General features: G+C 50.6%; 3 protein-coding genes across 3 annotated transcripts; 1 reads left to right on the top strand and 2 right to left on the bottom strand.

The window, feature by feature from the left end:
* Nucleotides 1-4,603: 4,603 nt before the first annotated feature.
* On the bottom strand, nt 4,604-6,522 carry CIAO2B (cytosolic iron-sulfur assembly component 2B). Its single transcript, XM_040253422.1, has 5 exons — nt 6,319-6,522; nt 6,073-6,152; nt 5,695-5,820; nt 5,212-5,257; nt 4,604-4,815 (listed from the first exon to the last, which is right to left on the bottom strand). Exons 1-5 carry the CDS (start codon nt 6,488-6,490, stop codon nt 4,718-4,720), a joined length of 522 nt encoding a protein of 173 aa, XP_040109356.1. The 5' UTR covers nt 6,491-6,522; the 3' UTR covers nt 4,604-4,717.
* Nucleotides 6,523-7,407: 885 nt separating this feature from the next.
* Nucleotides 7,408-19,088, top strand: CES2 (carboxylesterase 2). Its single transcript, XM_040253420.1, has 13 exons — nt 7,408-7,810; nt 12,668-12,872; nt 13,785-13,920; nt 14,569-14,702; nt 14,783-15,041; nt 15,505-15,603; nt 15,962-16,102; nt 16,218-16,298; nt 16,534-16,678; nt 17,112-17,237; nt 18,153-18,225; nt 18,644-18,846; nt 18,982-19,088. Exons 1-12 carry the CDS (start codon nt 7,735-7,737, stop codon nt 18,828-18,830), a joined length of 1,662 nt encoding a protein of 553 aa, XP_040109354.1. The 5' UTR covers nt 7,408-7,734; the 3' UTR covers nt 18,831-18,846; nt 18,982-19,088.
* LOC120872783 (40S ribosomal protein S29-like) lies at nt 11,717-12,116 on the bottom strand. Its single transcript, XM_040253423.1, has one exon. The coding sequence runs from the start codon at nt 12,105-12,107 to the stop codon at nt 11,937-11,939; it is 171 nt and encodes a 56-aa protein (XP_040109357.1). The 5' UTR covers nt 12,108-12,116; the 3' UTR covers nt 11,717-11,936.
* Nucleotides 19,089-22,106: the final 3,018 nt, after the last annotated feature.

Here is a 22,106-nt window from a genome sequence, read left to right as displayed (position 1 = left end):
CACTCGGGGTCTGGAGGTTCATAGTCATAGAGCATGGATGGGATTGGGCTTCCCAGGTGGCTCAGTGGTAAAGAATCCACCGACAGTTCAGGAGACCAGGTTCAGTCCCTGGGTTGGGAAGAACCCTAGGGATTGGGAAGAAGGAAATGGTAACCTGCTCCAGTATTCTTCCCTGGGAAATCTCATGGACAGAGGAGCCTAGCAGGCTGCAGTCCATGAGGTTGCAAAGAGTCGGACACGACTTAGCAACTGAGTGTGCAGGCACACATGGATGGGGTCAGGCGGTTGGGAATGGGATAGCCACCATTTGGTGCCACCACTACCCAGAGATCAGCCCCTCCTCAGACCCAGGGAGGATGCTGGGGCACAGAGGGGGGGAGATGTAATGGAGAGACTTGGTTTCTAGTCCTAAATCTGTCCCCAGGCTCCTAGGTTTTGCCTCTCTCCCAGCTTCTTTTATTCTATCCCAGCCCCTCTATTATTGCCTTGCTCATGTTTGGGGTGTGTGAGGACAGGGGGCAGGCAAGCTGTGAGGTACTTTGAGGCGGGGACCTCCTATTAGACTGACATTTGATTGCGAGGGGTGTGATGGAGGTGGGGGGCACCCATTCAGGGCTCAGGTGACATCACAAATGGATGGATCTTAGTGGGCTGCTGTAGGTTGTCATGGAGACCGGGGTCAGGGCTCTCTGGCTGCTGCATCAGTTTCCTTGGCAACATCTGAAATGGCCTTGGAATGAGCAGGGCCTGGTTAGGTAAGTGTGAGAGAGTTCACGCAGGCCCCTCTAGTTCTTGATGTCCTCAAAGCAAGCAAGGCCTGAACTGAGGGGTGGTCTATCCATCTGTGTCCTTCACATGGCTTGGGGGGTCTTGGAGGACTGGGCAACCCTATGTTGCCTCTAGCTTCCTGGACCAGGTCCAGTGGGAAGACGGAGTCATGGGTTGAGCCTCCTGTCAAAGAACAAAAGTCTTGGGACTTCCCTGGTGGTCCAGTGGTTAAGACTCTGCACTTCCAATGCAGGGGGCATGGGTTTGATCTTTGGTCAGGGAACTAAGATCCCACCATGCCATGCAGTGTAGCCAAAACAAAACAAACAAACAACAGAAGTCCTAAGAGCCAGCAAACCACTTTCCATCTGGAATCCCAGCTGGGCTGCTCACTGCCCCTCCTAACCACCTTACACATGACCTTGCTGCTGACAAGAGCCCCTGGATGTCCAACAGAGGGTGGGTGTTGGGGGGGTAGCTGTGGTCATGTAAGGAATTAGGGCTGGGTTTCCCCTCTGATAATCTAAGCTCTTGACCTCAGCAATGTTTCCTCATTGCCAAGGGAACTGCATCCACACTAGGCCACTCAGGCCCCAAGCATTCCCCAACATGCATCAGTATGGCCAGGGGCCCCAGGAACCATACCAGGACATGCCCTTGAAACACCCCCAATTCTCTGTCATCTCAGTTCTCTGGGCTGAGCTCGGCTGCCTAAGAGGAACAGACCAAGGCAAGAACACTCTCAGGAGAGCCTGGCCTTCAAATCCCAGCTCTGCACCTTGCTAGCTGTTTCACCTCTGCCCATTTAGTTTGGCTGAGCCTCAGTTCCCTCCTGTGTAGAACAGGAATAATGCCTACATGACAGTGGTTATAAGATATGAATAATCTGAGGACTTCCCTGGTGGTCCAGTGGTTAAGACCATGCTTCCAATGCAGGGGGTACAGTTTCAATCCCTGGTTGGGGAACTAAGATCCCACCCGCTATATGGTGCAGCCAAAAAAGAAAAAAAAAAGGTATAAATAACATGAAATTCAGAGGTAAACTGGTTGGCATGTGTCTGGCATATAGTAATATCGATATCTCAGTATGCACACTTTTGTCATCGCCCTTGGTTGGACAGGACAGGCTGAGTGGCTCTGTGGGCCCTCTCCGGCTGCTGCTCTCCTGCTCTGTTCTGTCCACAACAGTGGTCTGCCCAGGACAGCGGCAGGTACAGATACTTCTCCCCTCTCCCCACTACCCACGTGTTCTCTGTGGGACCCTATGCCCTTTCCCTTCCTCGGGTAGCAAAATGCTGCAAAGGGAACTTGGCTGGATTTCAGTGTCCCCACCCCTCCTCACACCACAGCTCTCATGCCCCAGTTCCTTTGTTCTGTTCTAAGGCCCAATTCATTCATTCATTCCACTGACCTGTACTAAGTACCTAAGTGTATGCCAGGCCTTTGTGCTTTGGGCAGGATAATGAGCAAAAATGGACAGACCTGGGCATGTTCATATGTGTCCTCTAATCCCTGGGTTGGTCTCACTTAGCTGATTTGTTGTTCCCATTTTGTAGACATGGTAACCGAGGCCTGAGAAGTCATAGGCCGGAAACAGCACAGCCAGACACACCTGGCGGAGGGCTTCAGGGACCTGAAACTTCATTCCCCCCCCTCACCCCCCCACCCCACCCCCCATCCCCATGTTCGCAGATAGCAGCTGGGATTCCAGAAAGTTACTCAGGCACTAGTCCAGTATTCACAAATGGTGTCACTGCAGGCAGCTGGGGGCCAAGCCCAGATGAGTCAAAACTGAAAAGGGGATATCTGATATGCCGGCTGGCTGGCTGAGAGCAGCTTGGTGTCCCTCATCCACTGTGGCCTGGCTGCCAGGAGGGCCAGCTGAATGACTCAGTGACACCTGTCTCCCCTGTGACCCCCCAACCCCCAGCTGAACAGAGACACCACAGATCTTAGACAGATCCAGGCTGTCACTGCAGAGGTACACAGGCAGTGAAATCTACAGCTGGGTACTGGTGGTTGGGAAGCCTCCTTGGGGCCTGAGGGACCCTGGGTGGTTGGTCACCCGCCTCTCTTGGAGCACTGAGCTGTCTCATCTGTGGAAATGGGAGGGTGGGTACTCTGCCTGGAAGGTCACTTGAAATGGTCCTAGATCCACTTGCAATCCCCTCAGAGCAGTCCTAAGCTGTTGTCACCACTTCCCACATCACACATGAAGAAACTGGGTGACGTGGACTGATGGCTCCACCTCTCTGAGCAGCCAGATTTTGGTCACTGGGTGGCAAAGCCACTCCTGCCTGGAAACCAGGTGACATTGGTGGTAGAGAACCTGCGTGCCAATTCAGGAGACTTGAGGAGAGGGTTCGATCCCTGGGTCGGGAAGATCCCCTGGAGGAGGGCATGGCAACCCACTCCAGTATTCTTTCCTGGAGAATCCCATGGACAGAGGAACCTGGTGGACTATAGTCCATGGGGTCACACAGAGTGGGACAGGACTGAAGTGACTTAGCACAGCATAGGCCCCTCCAGCCATGCAACAGCGCCCCCTGCCAGCTGAGCAGTACCTGCTGAACTTAGGTTCCTCTACTCTAACTGGAGGTCTTTGGGAATCACTTACTTATTCTGGAAGCTTCTTTCCTCACCTGCAAAATAGAGATAAGAAAGAATGCCACACAGGGCTGGCTCAAGAATTGGCCATCTAGGTACTTATATATCAAGGCTTCTGCCAATGCCCACTCTCAGGACAGGCTCGGTATCATCAGAAGTCCCCCAGGAACAGATTTGCCAAGGGCCCAGGCTCCTTGCTGAGGCCTCTGGAAGGCTCTGCCCACCAGGATGGACTGGCAAGTCTTAATAACTGAATTTTTCCTCAAAGAAATGGAGGCAGGGAATCACATTATGACTTCTGACTGGCTGATCCAAGGTCTAAGCCCCCCAGCCTATCCTGGTGACCAGCTGTGCTGGGGGAGGCAGAGGGCCCAGACCTGAGCACTTGGGGTGACACAATCGGAGGATGCTGGTGGAGACAGTGCTTCAGGTGGCTTTCAACAGAGAAATCTGCTGTCACTGCCCTGACCAGGGGACCAGACTGAGCATCACCGAGGATGGAGACAAGCTGGCATCACACAGCTACTGCTGGATACTAAGGATTCATAGAACAGTCCTGGGCAAGGTTCTCATTAATAGGCTCTAACCTGAACTCAACCAATTTCTAGTTTATAGGAAACACAGCAAAGGAAGAAATCAGACTGTAGGACTTCTCCAGGACAACTTTTTCAAAATAGTGTCAAGAAAGATTAAAAGGTGGGGAGATGGGGAAATAGTTCTAGACGAGGCTAAAGAGATGACAACCAAATGCAATACATGGAACTTGACTGGAGCCTGATTAAACAATTATGAATGACATTGTGGGGAAATTCATATATGACTGGATATTAGATATTAGTGTCAGGGAATTGTCTGCTTTGGGACCAGATAACAGTACTGTGGTTACAGGCTTAATCTTAGGAGACACAGGATGAAGTACTTAGAAGTGAAGGGTCGTATGTCTGCAGTTTACTGTCAAGTATATTTATATTCTCCACACATATAAATAAAGCCAGTGTTGTGACATGTTAAGAACTGTTAAATCTAGGTGGTGGGTATACAAGACTGTGTGCTACCTTATTCTTTCAATTTTTTGGCATACTTGCAACTTTTCCCAATCAAATCATTGGGAGAAATTTTTTAAATGAACCAAACTTCCTTGACTCATCCTGTTTAGGCACTCACTACCACCCCCATTCCAAATCAGGAGTGACCCCACAGAGATGAAAGACTCTCAGGCACCCTGGGAAATGAATATAAATTAAAGGTTTATTACAAAATGCAAAATGTTAGTTTCTTATTGTCAGCGATTCAAGAAAACAAGGCCATGAGCCCTGCATGGGGCTGGGAGCAAATTCCAGGCTCAAGACCGGGCTGATAAACACTGGTTCACAACCTCAAGCAGGTGGGTGTTCTCTAGGGCGGCTGCCACCCGCTCTTTATCCGCAAGCTGCTTGTTCACTAGGTGGAAAGAAAAGAGTGGTGAAATATATCTAACCCCCCCAACTCCCAACAAAGCCCTCCTGTCACCTTCCCAGGATTCCAAGTCTTGATCTGGCTACCCCAACCATCTGAGCCCACACCTCCCCCACCTTCTTGTGACCCCTTCCCACCTGGCCACTCTTGTCTGCCTGTTACACTATAAAGCCTGGCACACCCTGGTCCTATATACTTAGAAGAGAGAGAAGGCAGGAGTGAAAGAACATGGTAAACACAGGAGACTCAAGTCAGGCCAACTTTGCTTTAGGCTGCCACCTAAAGCATCTGCCTAGTGCCACACCCTCAATCTTGCCCTAGAAACCATCATGGCAAGGGGGAAGCCTCGGGGCTAATGCTTCAATACCAGCCCACACTTACCTGCATGTTCTGAGGCGTGGGTCCCTGGTGTAATGTGCACATCCATCTGGGAGGGAGAGAGGTGGGCCTGAGCACCCACACACCTGTCTACCCCCTTCTCCTCACTAACTCCCTCCAGTTGGTCCTACTTCCTAATTATGCTTTTGGACTCTGGCCTTCCAAATCCACTCACTGCCAGTTCATCACTACCCCAAATGTCTGGTCAATGGCTACTGACTTAAAGACCTGTCTGCACCCTCCACCCCTGCTCCAAAGGTATCTGTGGCTCCCTACTGCCCAAACTGCCACACACCTCACTACTTTTCTTCACTTTCCAGCGTGGGTCTTTATTCTTGTCTTATCCAGTTGGAAAACCTCCTCCCAATTTCATCTCTGTTAGCCAAGTTCCTTCCAGATCTCTATGATGTCCAGACTCATGCTCCCATCCTCCTCAGTGACAAACACTCACAGCTGCCCCACCCCCAGGGCTAAGTTCAAACTCACCTTGAAACGCTGGGGAAGGGATCGCAGAAGCTTGACTTTGATGGACAGGCCAATAAGGGTGGCCATACTGCAGTGTGGAATGGTGGGTGTGAAGGCCACAGCCACTGTGCTCTCGGGGTCGCTCACCTGGTTGGGGAGAGGGATGTTAGGAGTCATGACCCGTTCAGTCCTGAGCCCCTCTTTTTAGTATGTTGCTTCAAACAAGTCTAACAAGTATGGGCCTCAGTTTCCTCATCCATAAAATGGGTGTGCAAATGTTCCAAAGAGCCACTGAGGGAGCAGTCCATGACCTGATAGCCCACCAGCCCCTTGGTGCACAGCTGAGCTATTCTGACTCTCCCAAACAAGTCGCTACCCTGGACGCTGGGAGTGACTCACCTGAACCCGGACTTGCTCTACTACGTTCAACTCTTCTAGCGTCAGGGGATGCTCCGGGTCATTGATGGAGCGAATCAAATGTGCCAAGTGAAGGAAAGAGGACTCTGTGCCTTTGCCCACTGAGAACCCTCCGCCGAAAGGCCCGGCCCTAACACAGCTCCACCGACTACACAACGTCCCTTCATCCCCCGCATCCCATGCCCACGAAAACCGCCCCCCACCCCCGCGCCCGGCAGCGGCGGATATCGAAGATCTCGCGCGCGTCGATGCTGTCTGGAACCTGCTCGTCCTCCTCGCCGGCGGTCACTGGCCGGTCCCCAGAACGTTCGTAGATGAGGGGGTTAGCGTTCTCTAGGAGACCGCCCCCCATCCCGCCGCTGCCCACCATCGCGGAACCGCGGCCGGCGACCGTAGGCATGCACTTCCTCTCCTACGGCGCACTTCCGGGGAACGGGAAGGGGGCGTGGCGTGGTGACGGAGGAACGCGAGGGACACGCGGCGCAGCCCGTGCTTCACCTGGGGTGTGGGTGGGACGGTGGCCGCTGTGCGCTCTCCACGCGGACCCGGGAATATACCGAGCGCCTCCAACAACGACACCGAGAAGGGAGCACATGTGCGAGCCGGGAGGGTGCTGGGCACCGCAGGATAAGGCTGGAGCACTGAAGATCCGAATGAGATCAAGCCAGGCATCATTTCCTCCGAGAAGCCTGCCCCTTAGGCTGGGCAGTTGCCTGGACTTGCCTCTGTCTGCCCCGGCACGGCTCACTGCGTTTCGGAACTTCCAGGACACGTACCTGCAGCTCCATCTGCACCTGGGGCCCGAGAGTGCTCTCCCAGTCCCCAGCACGCGGACCAGCAGACGTTCTTTAAATGTTTGTCCAATGGATAAATAACTGACCTCGATTTTAGAAAGAGCTGAGGACTGGGAAAGACCTGGGATGAGGTTGAGGGTGTCCTTAAGATGAGTGCCGCAATCAGGTGTGCATTTCAAAACGGGGACCTTTGCTGAGTAGGACGGGGGGCTCACGGAGACCCTCAGACCAGAGACAATATGGGGATGAAGGTGAACCCAGGAAATCGATCCCTGAAAACAAGGAGGAGTTTTTGGAATGACTGGCAGTCACGTTTCCCTGCCTTTACTCTAGCGGTCCCTTTCCCTCTGAACGAAAGTCGTTTTGATATCTCTTGTCTGTGGGAATTCTGATTGTGCCCCTCCTCAAGGAAACGCTCCCGGTTTCCACAATTACAGCTTATTGCTCCCTCTCCGCGATCCTCGCACGCCTCCCCCCGCCCCCGCCCCCGCCCCAGCACCACATTTGTCGAGCCTGTGACTGTAGGGACCCTAAACGCGAGTTTGGGGAGACGGGTCTTGGTATTGCGGAGGAACTGCGGAAGCCTCAATGCCCCTTCGAAGGAAGCCCAAGGGGACCTAGACAGAAGGGAAGCGGCTGTGGTAGCCCCTGCCTGCCGCTGGTCTTAACCCGTTTAGTCCCGCTCTCCTGCCAAACACACCTTTGCTCCCGCCTATGCCCTGCCCAGTCCAAACTCCAGGCCTGGGCGAGGCACTGACTGGTGGAGTCCTGGCTGGACGGGTCCCCGCGCAGCCTCTTGCTGAAAAGCCGCGTGCCCGCCGGTAGTGCAGAAAAAACCTCTGAGCTCACGATGAAGCCGGACGGGCCTCGCTTGCTTCTGAGGGCCGTGGCCTTCGGGTTCTTGCTTCTCCTCGTCGCGGGCCAGGGTGAGGCTCCCGCGCAGGGCGACATAGGGACCGGGGTAGGACTTGGCCAAATTCTGCAGAGGCGGTGGGGGTGGGGGTGGTAGAGCGGGTACTGGTGTCTGGGAGGTGGGAGCCGCTGGAGGGCTACAGTACCAGAACCGTGATCCCACGCATCCCTGTGTCCCCAGAGGCGAGAAAAAGTCTGGCCTGCCCCAAGTCTAGCTACGCTGAGGGGCAAGCGGGCTCTAGGGTGTGAGACGCAGGCGGGCGGGGTGGGAAGTTATTTAGAACATTTCCCTCCAAGTGTCCGTGGTGGAGCTGGAGCTGATCGGTGGTAGCATCAACAATAATAATACCTTCCTGCCGCCGTTTGTCTCTGAGCGTTGCACCCTTGGCCAGAGGGACTTCCTAACAGCTTCTGAGCCTCTCTCCACGGAGTTGTAGGCAAGGTTACTGGCTCAGGCTGCAGAGGCCCCCATCCCCAGCAGCCACATCTAGCAGGAGAGATTGCCACATCCTCTTCACCCCATGCACCCACCCTAGGTGAGGCTGTGCCTTGGCCTTCAGGGCACGGTAATCACTCTTTGTGCCAGCCCTTATCAGTAGCTTTTACTGATAAGTAGCTTAGGCTATGTGGGCACAATACCCGGGCACAGCCCCAGCTCCTGTACCTGCTCTTGAACCCTATGATCATGTAATTCAGAGGTTCTCTGCCTGTGACACTTGACTATCTTGTCCCCTCCCAGTCCAATCTGCCCAGGAAGGGTCCACACTCATAACTCCCCTGTGGCCCACCCCACTGGGCTTCCACCCTTACCCCTTGCTGACCAGGCTCTAGGAGGTCCCCGAAATCTTCCAGCACCACAATCTGCTAAGCTTGGCTGAGGCCTCTTTTTAAAAATGTTGCTGTGTTGGATCGGACCCACTTTCAGAGCAGAAGAATTGATAAGTACAGGTGATGGGTCTGTCCCTCTCCTGTCCTACCAAGTCCTGGCTTTTCGACAGGGACCATCTAGATCTCCAGGGCTTTCCACACACTGCCCAGGAGTTCACCCAAGAATGGCTGTGTGCATGCATCCTTGGTTTTCACCCAAATGGTCACCCGTTGCCTCCCTTTCTGGTCCCTGGCTTTTCCACTTCCTGACCCCACACCCCATCATGGTAGAACTTCATACTGTTTAATGAAAGGGCTTCTCTTCAAGAAGTAAGCATCCTCAATGTAACCAGCCTCTGATCAGGAACATTTTAGCAGGTTTTGTCCTTTGCTATAATGAACAACCAGCATTAGAGGCTGGTGGAGGCAGTGAATTACATGGATAGACATTACATCCCACCAGGAACTAGAGAGCAGCATGTTCCTTGGGAGAATGGTGGGCCTTCTGACTTGAAAAGGCATTGCTCAATTGCCCTCTATGGAGCGTGAGAATAGCTGCTGACTCTGGCCTCACCCACACTATGTGTCATCAAGCATGTTAATCTATGTAAATCTAATAAGTATAGGGTAGTACAGTCACATGAGGCTTGTTTTCTTTCTTAAAAAAAAAAAAAAAGAACAGTTCTTATTATGAAACCAGGCTCAGATCTGCCAAATTCTGCAGACAGAACCTGAGCCTGCAGGAAGAAAGGCGCCAGGGAGGTGGGAACCAGTGGAGATAGCACCAGAGGAATTGGGAGCCTGATTGGATACCTCCCTGCACCCTGAGGCACAGAGAGGGTCAGGACTGCCTGAGGTTACATAGCACTGCAGGGCTCCGAATCTGAGGTAGGGAGAATAACATAGCAGACTCAGTATGCCTTCAACAGTTATCAAGACCTGTGCAACTTAGTTTTGTTTGGATTATCATCTCTCCTTTGCACTATTATTTGAAGCAAATCCCAGACATCATATCACTTGTAAATTTTAAAAATCATGTCCTACTAAAAGAAAAGGTATATACCTCTCCTAATTTCTTAATGTAATCAAACATCTAGTCAAACATTCTTCTTTCATGTTATCTCATGATATTTATGACATTTTTTAAAACCATGATTTATATAAGGTTCATACTTTAGCTGTGCTTCTTTTTTTAATAGCAGATTTGAGATATAATTCACATAGCATTTAATATGGTTTGTAGGGACTTCCCTGGTGGCCAGTGATCCCAATGCAGGGGCCACATGTTTGATCCCTGGTCAGGGAACTAGGGACTTCCCTAGTAGCTCATCTGGTGAAGAATCTGCCTGCAATGCAGGAGACCCTGGTTTGATTCCTGGGTCAAGAAATTCCCTTGGAGTAGGGATAAGCTACCCAATCCAGTATGTTTGGGCTTCCCTGGTGGCTCAGATGGTAAAGAATCTACCCGTGATACGGGAGACCTGGGTTCGATCCTTGGGTTGGGATGATCCCCTGAGGGAGAGTATGGCAACTGACTCCATTATTCTTCCCTGGAGAATCCCCATGGATAGAGGAACCTGGCGGGCTACGGTCCATGGGGTCGCAAAGAGTTGGGCACAACTGAGCAACTAAGCACAGCACAGCACAGGGAACTAAATCCCACACGCAGTAACTAAAAAAAGATCCCACACGCCACAACTAAGACCCAGCACAGCCAAAGAAATAAAGTAAATAAACAAATATTTTAATATGGTTTTTAGTATATTGATGGAGTTTACCACATTGATTTCCCTTTTCCCCAACATTTTGTCTCTATGAATATCCCAACTGTGATTTTGTATAAATTGAATCATCCAATATGTGGTCCTTTAGAACTGGCTTTTTTCACTTAGCATATTTTCAGGGTTCATCCGTGTTATAGAATGTTTGGTAATTCTTTTTATTGGTGAATAATATATTCTATTGTGTAGATATGGTACATTTTATTAACCCATTTATCAGTTGATGGACGTTTGGATTCTTTCCACTTTTTGGCTATTATAAATAATCCTGCTATGAACATCCATGCCTAAGTTTTTGTGTGGACATGTTTTCAGTTCTCTTGAGTTTATACTAACGAGTGGAATTGCTGGGTCATTTGGTAACTCTATGTTTAACCTTTTGAAGAACTGCAGGATGTTTTCCAAAGCACTTGCATCATTTTCCCTTCCCACTGGCAATGTACGAAGGTTCCAGGTTTTCCACATCCTTTCCAACATTTATTATTACCTGTCTTTTTGAAGTATTTCATGAAGCTTAAACTTCAGATTCATTCTCTGCCTCACTTCTGTTTTCCTTGTAATTTTGTTGTTGTGTTGAAGAAACTAGTTTGTTCTGGAGAGGATCCCAGAGTTGGGATTTGGGTTATTTTTGTTTGTTTGTTTTCTTGAAGTATAGTTGATTTATAATGTTAAGTTAGTTTCAGGTGTACAGTAAAGTGGTTCAGTGATAAACATATTCATATTCTTTTCCCTTATAGATTATTATAAGATATTGAGTAGAGTTCCCTGTGCTATATAAGGGCTCTAGGCCCTTGTTGGTTATTTTATATATAGTAGTGTGTATATGTTAATCCCAAACTCCTAATTTATCCCTCCCCCCTTTTTCCATAAATTTGGTAACCATAAATTTGTTTTCTGTTTCCATGAATCTGTTTCTCTTTTGTTCATTTGTATCATTTTTTAAATTCCACATATAACAGAGTTTGGATTTTGCTGATATGGTGTCTTTTAACTGTTTCTCTGCCCCCTGTGTGCCTGTAAGTTTGTATTTATATTCTAGAGTCTCGATCAAATTCAGATTTTACGTTTTGCTTTGTTTTGTTTAGGGGCAAGACTGCTTCATATGTGGTACAATGTACTTCCAATAGAAAACATACAATGTCTGATTGTCTTGCTTTCTGTGACAAAATAAGTTGCTGACATCACATTCAGATTTCACTGTGCGTTTCTCTTAGCATGATTGACACAAATATCTCCTCATTTGTGTAAGAGCTATTTATTGGTGTTCCTCATTCTATCTGAACATGCACTTTCACCATTTCATGTTCTTTTGCCAAATGTACGTTGCTGTCATTTTTCTTATTTATAGAATTTTTTATCTATTAGGAATGTCAGCTCCCCATCTGTTAGTTGACTTTCTTTCCTTTTTTTAAATTTTTAAACTTTTATTTTCAAAGAGCTAGTGTTTCTGCATAAGGGAGATGTGCTGGACGATCCATTTAAGCAAGTTCAGTTAGTCCAACGTAACGAAGCTGATGTCCTTTGCATACTGGTGGAAACGCTGGCGGCACATTTTGAGGCCATATTTTTTGATCAGACCATAGTGGTTTGAGCAGACCCAGCAAGAGCGAGAACTCTGGCCAAAGTTTCTCTGATGGATCCAATAGAGCTCCTGGTGACCCATGTTGCTTTCTTGGCTGCAGTGAGGCAAAGGTGTTAGGTGACTCTTAATCTCTTCCTGGTTGCCAGATCCCTTTAGCAGGGTGGGCTGTGCTTCCTAATGTTCTAGACACAGCTGCCCTTTCCTCTGTAGTTCTCCTCATAACATCACTCTTTATCTGGAGAATACCTTATGTCGTTCTTGCCACCTGGAGTGTGAGATCCTTAAGGACAAGAATCCTGTCTGTCTGATTCCTACAGCTCTCCTGCCGCTCCTAGACCTGCACACGGTTAGTGGAAGGGACACTGTCACCTCCATCAAGCTCATATGGCTATTTGAGGCTGCTGGGGCCAAACCATGGTGCCAAGCCCCAGAGAGGTACACTGAGCCTGGTGGAAAAGGCTGGAGCAGTAAAGGCAGTGGAGGCGGGGCAGAATTACAGGCAGAGAATCTGTAAAGCAAGTATTGGTAGATCAGTGTCCCTTGAGCTGAGCTGAGGACAGGAAGGAGGTGACAACATCAACAGTCTGGGAGGACAGCTGAATGCGGAGACCCAACCCTGATGTCCATCTCTTTGCCCACAGGCCAGGACTCTACCCGCCCTGTCCGGACCACACACACAGGGAAGGTACAGGGGAGCGTGGTCTACGTGAAGAATGCTGATGTGGGGGTCCACACCTTTTTGGGAATTCCCTTTGCCAAGCCACCTGTAGGGCCACTGCGATTTGCACCCCCAGAGCCCCCAGAATCTTGGAGCGGTGTAAAGGATGGGACTTCCCAGCCAGCCAAGTAAGCAGGAGGTCCGGGAACTTTAGGCCCTGGTATAGAGGGTACTCTTGAGCTCTGGGCCAGGTTGCAGTTGTTATTTCATCTAAGCCACTGCCAGTTTTCCTTCTGAGACTGATGGATATTCGCATGCATTTTTCCGATAAGCATGCTTGAAAGAGCAGAGTAACTTTCCCAGACTGAGGGCTTAGCACTCAAAAGAGCATTAGATCTACATGCTGAAGGGATAAGCAGAGACATGTAACTCCTTAAGTTTTAGTTGTACCAAGTGATCTCTGACACCAGAGAAAGTGGCTCTGGAAGAGGTTTGACCCTTATAGGAGCTCCTGATTCCAGCAGCTCATACTGTAGATTCCCAAGGAGTGGCAGACCTGAGTCTTCACAGTCACTGTGCCAACCAACAGGGCCAGGTGCCATTGACCAAGGAATGTGTGAATGTTCTTGCAGCTGGAAACTCTGAGAGAGAGATGAGGTTTCCTGCTAGATTGACTTGAGGTTTTTAAAGGACATTGCACTCCTCTTCTCTTGAGAAATTAATCCATTCGTTTTGGCAGCACATGTATGCGGGCTACTCCCCTTTTCCAGGTCTGTGTGAGTACAGGGATATGGTGGTGAATGTCAACAAGTGCAACCAATAGTTCTCATAGAGGCCCTCAAGAGTCAAGATTTCTCAGCCTCAGGAGGATAGTATCCAAGGCCCTCATAAACTTGAGGCTCCCCTGGAAGACTGGGCTCCATCCCAGCTTTCCCAGAGTCTGTGGACTGTAACCTGGTGCAAAGGTCCTTTAGGGAGGGATCACATGTAAGTGGGGCATCAGAGAAAGTGGGACCAAGCAGTTGGGAGTAAATCAGGGCCCAGAGTCTGGTTACAGCTACTGCACAGCCCCAGGACTAACTGCCTGCCACGGCCACCAGGTGTCTGCAGGACCCTGACGGCATGAAAAGAATGGAACTATGGAATGTGACCCTGACTTCTACCTCCATGTCTGAAGATTGTCTGTACCTCAACATCCACACACCTGCCCATTCCCACAAGGGCTCCAATCTGCCTGTGAGTGCCAGGACATAACTGGGTGAGGGGTGGGAGGATGTTTCTTCTGCAAGAAAATTGAAAAGGACAAGATCAGCTTGAGCCCCACTGCATATGGACCCTGTTAAGACACTGAGTGCTTCTTACCCAGCATGGATGGCTGACCCTTTGGCACAGGGTCACAGAACCCTGGCTGCTCTCAGAGGTCAGAAACTGTGTCCCTAGGAGGGACCCTGGACTCACCCAACCAACTCATACCCAGGACCCAGTCAGGTACTTAGGTGCCTAAGGCCTGCACTTTGAGGCGGCCAGAGACCCCAGTCTCGGATTATCCATTGGGCCGGTGAGAATGGAGTACTCGTTTAATTAATGTGCAGCATGTAAGGTGATCAGAGAAACACCCCTTTTCTTTCCACCCCAGAGGGTTCTGGGGGAAACGGGGCCAGGCTCTGGTAAGTGGGACAGGCCTTACACATGGGAGGCCGGTTTTCCTGATAGAACGTGGGTCACCTTCACTCCAGGTAATGAAGACACTACTGTGTCTTGCTAGAGTTCTGTCCGTGTGGTTAGGTGAGCAGAGTCAAAGTTGTGGTTAGTTTAGGTAGCAGCCCTGGTGGGGTTTAGGGCCAGGTGGGAGCCACATGGTTAACTATACCTCGGATTCCCCAGGTGATGGTGTGGATCCATGGTGGCGGGCTTGTCCTGGGCATGGCTTCCATGTATGACGGCTCTGCACTGGCAGCCTTTGAAGATGTGGTGGTGGTCGTTATCCAGTACCGCCTGGGTTTGCTGGGCTTCTTCAGGTGAGTCTGGGGCTGGGCTGAGCAATGTGGACTGATGGGGCTAGGACAGTCCCATGACCCTCATCCTTGCCACCTCTCAGCACTGGAGACAAACACGCAACTGGCAACTGGGGCTACCTGGATCAAGTGGCCGCACTGCGCTGGGTCCAGCAGAATATCGCCTACTTTGGAGGCGACCCTGGCCGTGTCACAATTTTTGGCGAGTCTGCGGGTGGCATAAGCGTGTCTTTGCACGTCCTATCCCCCATGTCCCAAGGACTCTTCCATGGCGCCATCATGGAGAGTGGCGTGGCCCTGCTGCCTGGCTTCACCGTCAACTCATCTGACAAGGTCTCCAAAGTGAGTGCCCTCACCCATGGAAAGAAAGCCCAGACCTGCTGCCTGCATGTCTTAGCCCTCAGCCCATTATGCTGTCTGTTAAATGGAGAAAACAGGGACTTCCCCACCATCAGAGGACCTTGGGAACAGCCACCTACCTGGGGATTGTTCAGGGGTCAGAACTCACAGGACTCTGTCAGCTCAGAGGCTGAGTGTGTTCCGTGGCCCACCGAACTCCTGCCCTGGGACCCCTATCAGAGGCAGGGCCATCTAGGAAAGTGGGATGGCACGCTGCCGCCCGTCCCCCCAACCCGCCAGCTGAATCCTCTGAGCAACGGGAGGTTGGAACAATTTCAACCCTGTAGAAATCCATTCTCAATACTCTGTGAGATTTGGGGGTACATCTGCCTGCACCTGGGGCATTGGGCATACCTCTCTCCCCTACCTGGAAGGATGAGCCGACCACTGCCTGATCTCTTCACAGTTGGTGGCCAACCTGTCTGCCTGTGGCCAGGTTGATTCAGAGGCCCTGGTGGACTGCCTGCGGCACAAGAATGAAGAGGAGGTTCTGGCCATCAACAAGGTTTGGCTGAATGGATGTGGCTTTGGAGGGAGGGGCAATCAGGTGTGTGGCAGGCAAGCCTGGGTACCCTTCACTGTCCCGGGCAAGTTTTTCTAGCTCCACACTGTGGTGTCCTTATAGCCCTCTTACAGGAGCCTCCTGTAAGTCTCCCTTACAGGAGCCTCCTGTAAGTCTCCCTTACAGGAGCCTCCTGTAAGTCTCCCTTACAGGAGATGAGGTGCGAATTGAGACCAGGCCATGTTGAGGCAGATGTAGGACCTTCTGGGGCGGGTGTGAGCATCCTGGGATGAGCCAGGAAGGGGTGCATGATGTCTGTGGCATCAGAAAGTGTCTGCAACCTGACCTTGAGGATCCTTAGCACTTCAAGACCATCCCCGGCCTGGTGGATGAGATCTTCCTGCCCAAGCACCCCCTGGAGCTGCTGGCTTCTGCCGACTTTCAACCTGTCCCCAGCATCATTGGTGTCAACAACGATGAGTACAGTTGGATCATCCCCTTGGTGAGGCCCACTCCCAAGCCTCCAGGTGCCTGGGAGCGCATCCAATGGGAAGTCCTCAGGGCTTCATAGTTCTGGGCCCATCCTATTTCCAACTTGAGTCTCTCCCACCACCCAGACCATGAACAATTCTGACACCAGGAGGGAAATGAGCAGAGAGTCCTTGAGGAATGCCTTGCAGGAATTGTCAGCAATGATGGTGAGGCTCTTGTGGACCTGCCCTCATGGGGAGGGGTTCCTTTCCTATCCTAAGGCACGGGGAACCCATCACCCAGATATCCTGTCCATGCAATACCTCCCCCCACTCCCACCAGAACTTGGTCCCTGTCCTCAGTTCCCAATCCCAACCCAGAATCCATCTCCCACCTCTGCCCCTGCTGCCTCCCGGCCCCTTCCAGCCTACCTAACCTGACTCCCTCATCCACCTGGGGCAGATTATGCCTCCTGAGTTTGGTGAGCTGTTGATGGAGGAGTACATAGAGGACAGTGAAGACCACCAGACCCTCCGAAACCAGTTCCATGAGATGATGGGGGACTACCTTTTCGTGATCCCTGCACTCCAAGTAGCAATGTTTCATCGTGAGTACATCAGTAACTAAGGCCAGCCTGGCAGGAGGGCAGCTTGGAGCTGCAGGTGTCAGGGGAGGTCTACCAGTGTCCAGGTCCCCACCCATATATATTTATTGGGCCCCAGGTGCCAGGCACTTGAGATCCTTCATCTTGGTAAATCCTCATGACTAGTCTAAGAGACAGACATTTATCCCATTTTACAGAGGAGGAAAAGAGTTCAGTGACCTTCAGTGACTTGCCCAAGACCACACCCTAGGAAGTTCCAAGGCCACGATTTGAACCCAGGCCCTTCCCACTGCCGTTGCTCTAGCCTGGGACTCACTCACCCCATTGTCCAGATTCCAACCAGCTTTGGACCTAGCTATGTCATCACCATGGATCATGCAGGAAGGCTCCCAGTGAGGGGCTGCCATGTCACGGCCCGTCTGCCCTACCTCCCCAGGTTCCCATGCCCCTGTCTACTTCTACGAGTTCCAACATCAGTCCAGCTTCTTCAAGGATATCAGGCCGAGCTATGTGAGGGCGGACCATGGAGATGAGGTTCATTTTCTCTTCAGGAATGAGCAAAGTGAGTCATCCTGGGTGGGGCTCCTTGTTCCCAGGATGTGGGATGCTGGCTGAGACCCTGGGTGATGGCAATCATGAGAAAACTGAGGCTCCAAGAGAGGACGGGATCAGGTGTCCAAGATCTGACAGCTGGAAAGACTGAGCTCCAGGGACTTCCCTGATGGTCCAGTGGTTAAGACTCCATACTCCCGATGCTGGGGGCACAGGTTCAATCCCTGGTTGGGAAACTAAGGTCCCGCAGGCTGCAGGTACAAAAAAAAGAAAAGAAAATTTTAAAAAAGAAGAAGAAAAGGAAAGGAAAAAAAACTGAGCTTGGAGTCCAGGACTCTTCAGACCAGAACCCACAGTCCATCTCTCCTCACCCTGATCTTCGATGTCTGGCATGGGTGCAGAGAACATTTTTCAAAGGCATCGTTCTCTCTCTCTCTCTTTTTTTTCCCCCTTCCTCCCTACCCTTCTTTTCCTATTTATTTTTTTAAATCACTCAGTCATGTCCAACTCTTTGTGACGCAATGGACTATACAGTCCATGGAATTCTCCAGGCCAGAATACTGAAGTGGATAGCTGCTTCCTTCTCCAGGGGATCATCCCAACCCCAGGGATTGAACCCAGGTCTCCCTCATTGCAGGTGAATTCTTTACCAGCTGAGCCAGCAGGGAAGCCCTCCTATTTATTTTTTAAATCTCTTCCAGTGTCAGAATAAGAGAGCCTTCTAGGTCAGGGTTGAACCCAGTGTTGGGTCGGCCAGAGGCCGGGATGAATATATGGGGCTTGGGCAAGGACAGGGCCTGGGGAACGGGCAGAGCCGAAGGCTGGGGATGACAGGGCAGAGCCTGGGATGGTGGGAAGATGGGGGAATGACCCACGTGCCGGACTGAACTGCCCTGACCTGGACCCTTGTCTTCTTGCTCTGTAGTCCAATTCACGGAGGAGGAGGAGCTGCTGAGCAGGACGATGATCAAGTATTGGGCCAACTTTGCTCGAAATGGGTAAGATGTCACACCCCTACTTTAACCCCCATGGTGGAGAGGGCACGGCCTGGAACCCATTTGAGGCTCCCCTTGTCTGTCTACGGTGACTCATGAGCATATGTGTCCTTCATTGCATGGCCCCCTCCCCAGCTCTAAGATCCTCTTGGACACTCTTTCCATCTCTGGGTGACCTGGATGGGGGCGGTGACAGTGCTGTTACCTACAGAGCCTCCCTCTGTCAGGAAGTAACAAAGGCTGCCCTGCCCCCTGTAGAACTGATGCTCTAGCGGGAGGTGGTTTCTTTCTTTCCTACTTCTAGAAACCTCCCCTCCCCTCTCATTCCCCAAGCCCTGTTTGGTTGCCTTGCCTGACCTGTCAGGGGTCAGGTGCTTGGATCTGAGCTTGGTAGGACTCAGAGTGACCCTCATGTCTACAGGAACCCCAATGGTGAGGGTCTGCCCCACTGGCCAATGTTCGACCAGGAGGACCAATACATGCAGCTGAACACGCAGCCTGCAGTAGGCCGGGCCCTGAGGGCCCACAGGCTCCAGTTCTGGATGAAGACCCTACCCCAGAAGACACAGGAGCTAATGGAGACCAAGGAGAAGCACACAGAACTATAGCTCCCTGCATCGGGGGGTGGGAGGTTGGGGGCTTGAGTGGAAGTGGGGTCTGCCAGATGTGCCCACACATGCCCAGTGGGGAGCCAGCAGTTTTTTCCTTCATTCACACAGCCATTCATTCATTCATTCTTCTACCCATCTATCCATCCAGCAAACCTTGAAGAACCAACTGCCTGATGTTCCCAAGCCTGCCATGGGTCCTCTCTTCTCAGACACAGTCAATAAACCTTCCCAGGAAGCTGCATGAGCAAACACTAATGGAAGTTTCCTTTCTTTAGCACTCCACTGGACCCTGAGCCCCATCTTCCCTTCCTTACTTCCACTGCCTCCCCAGCCTCTCTCTCCTCTGCCTCTGAAGGAAGGTGCTTGGGGAACCTTGAACACATGGCTCTCAGCAAGGCCCCACGCTCTCCGTCTGTAAATGGCCAATCAGGAACCTGGACACCAGGATCCTGGGAGAGCAGGATCTCAGCCCCGCCCTCTACCCAGGCTACCCACTACTCGAAATGTAGATGTCCCTATCCCCACTCATTGTCTTCCTAGACTAAGTGCCATCTGTTGTTGACCTTTAAACAAACTTCTCTTTCACTTAGTGTCCCACAGAGATGATTGACCCTGTTTTTTGTAGGAAGCAGGATTGGGCTTGTCCATGGGCTGCTGGAGCCTGGGCCAGCTGCTCAGTGGCCAGGAGAAGTGGGCGGGTTCCTCAGTCACTGTCTCCTGAAGCCTGTCTTTATCTTCAGTGATTCTGCAGACATTGTAGGGCCCAGACTTTACACGATCACAGCACATCCGTGAAGAGGTTTATCTGTGGGATATTTCCTGGAAGCAGGATTGAGGGGTCAGAAGATCTAGGATGTTAGGAGAAGAGACTTGTCTGTTGGCGCCCAATGGCCTCTTCATCCAGGGAGTTCTCCTTTGCTTTTTAGAATCCCTCTTGCTCCTGCTGCCCTCCCCCTCCCCCCTCCCCCCCTTCCCCACCAGCCATCCCCTCTGCTAAGCATTCCCCAACTCACTTTGGGCATTGACATGATTAGTTTTCCTATGGACCTCATTCTCCCCAAACTTTTAATTCCTTTTCACCATCTCTCCCCACCCCCCCAATCAAAACCCTATCTTATATTTCATCTCAATATGCAAAGGCACCAATTATGTTCATTCCGCCTCTTTGTTCCACCAAAGCACTTTCATTATATCAATAAGAGGTTGTATCCCTCTTCTCATAGATCCAGGACTCCCTACCTCTGACCCTCTGAGTACCAGTTTTCCCAGGAGAAATGTCCCCCTTCTTTCTACCCACTGTATTCAGCCCAACCAGAGCCCCCTGAAGTTGGGTTTAAAGGATGGAGATTCATGTATTGCCCACTATAGACACCAGATGGCATACAAGTACACCCTTGAGCTTGAGATGACCAACTCTGGATGAGAAAGGAGACTTCCTTCTAAAGAACACTTTGTTTTGTTGTTCTTGTTAGTTAATCTCTAAGTCTTGTTCGACTCTTTGCGACCCCATGGACTGTTGCCCGCCAGGCTCCTCTGCCCATGGGATTTCCCAGGCAAGAATACTGGAGTGGGTTGCCATTTCCTTCTCCAGGGGATCTTCCCAACCTAGGGATTGAACCCACACCTCCTGCATTGGCAGGCAGATTCTTTACCACTGAGCCACTAGGGAAGCCCGTTCTCATGAACACTGCCTGGTTCTAATGCTTCCCCAGCATCCTGAAAGCATCTGTTGGCATGCATGCTTCTGTTTTTCAGTCCTGCTATGCACAGTATACTTCCCAAAAGTGGACTCCCGGACTAGTTTTAGATAAACTGATTTTTTGAACAGCTTTATTGTGGAATAATTCACATACAAATTCACCCATTTTAGATGTGAAATGGGTGTACAGTTTTATAAATTTGGATACATGTATAAGACATACAACCACCATCACATCAAGTTTTAGGATGCATCCATTGCTCAGAAAAGTTCCTTTGTACACCCTCGCACTGCCCCGAACCTGGTTCCACACAACTACTAACTTGCTTTCTGTTGCTGTAGTTTGCCTTTTTTGAAACTTAATATAAATTGATTTTTTTTTAACCAGCTTCTGTCTCTTAGCATAACGTTTTTGAGATTCAACCAGTAGTTTTTCTCTTTTCTTGCTGAATAGGATTCCATATATGACATGCCACATTTTACCCATTCATCCACTGATGGACATTTGAGTGATTTCTACTTTTTTCCAGGTGGCGCTAGTGGTAAAGAACCCACCTGGCAATGCAGGAGACCTGAGACCTGGGTTCCATCCCTGCGTCAGGAAGATCCCCTGGAGAAGGAAATGGCACCCCACTCCAGTACTCTTGCCTGGAGAATCCCATGGACAGAACAGCCTGGTGGGCTACAGTCCATGGGGTCACAAAGAGTCGGACACGACTGAAGTGACTGAGCATTTTTAGGCTATTTTCAACAAAGTTGCTATGAACATTTTCAGACAAGTCCTTGGACATATGTTTTCATTTCATAAATAGTAAATTGCTAGGGCTTCCCAGGTGGCAGGAGCAATAAAGAACCCACCTGTCACTTCAGGAGACATAAGAGACACAGGTTCAATCCCTGGAGCACAGCATGATACCCCACTCCCATATTCTTGCCTAGAGAATCCCATGGAAAGAGGAGCCTAGAGGGCTATAGTCTGGTCCATAGGGTTGCAAAGAGTTGGACACAACTGAAGCAACTTAGCACACATGCAAATAGCTAACAGTGGATTCATTGAGTCATATGGAAAATGTATGCTTAACTTTGAAAGAAAATGTCAAACCGCCTTCCAACTTGACTATACCATTTTTGCATACTCATCAGCCATATATGTGAGTTCCAATTACTCCAGATCCTCACCAGCACCTCATCTTATCAGTCTTTCACATTTGATTAATTTAATGGATGTGTAGTGGTATCTCATTGTGGCTGGTTACCTCCCTCCATCACCCCCCTTCCTCTTTCTCAGTCTCTCTCTCATGAGCCCTTGTATGTACCTGGGATTCTGAGAGAGGGAATGGCCCCATCAGGGAAATTTCCAAAGAGGATTCAGGAAGCTGCCCTGGTCGTTTCTGGCGGGAGAGAAATTTGATCCTCAGGCTCTCCAAATTGAGGTGTGAGCTGGAACTCCAGGAGAGGATCTGGCTTCCAGTCCAGGCATGACTCTCACCCAGTCCCTCAATGAACAGCACATTCAGCTGTTTGAATTAGCAAATATTTGCCAGCGTATTGTACTCTCTACCCATCCTCCCACC

This window comes from Oryx dammah, unplaced genomic scaffold (assembly GCF_014754425.2).
Source record: "Oryx dammah isolate SB20612 unplaced genomic scaffold, SCBI_Odam_1.1 HiC_scaffold_13, whole genome shotgun sequence".
Lineage (NCBI taxonomy): Eukaryota > Metazoa > Chordata > Mammalia > Artiodactyla > Bovidae > Oryx > Oryx dammah.
The sequence above is the reverse complement of the archived record's forward strand: the minus strand, read 5'-3'. Positions and strand labels throughout refer to the sequence as shown.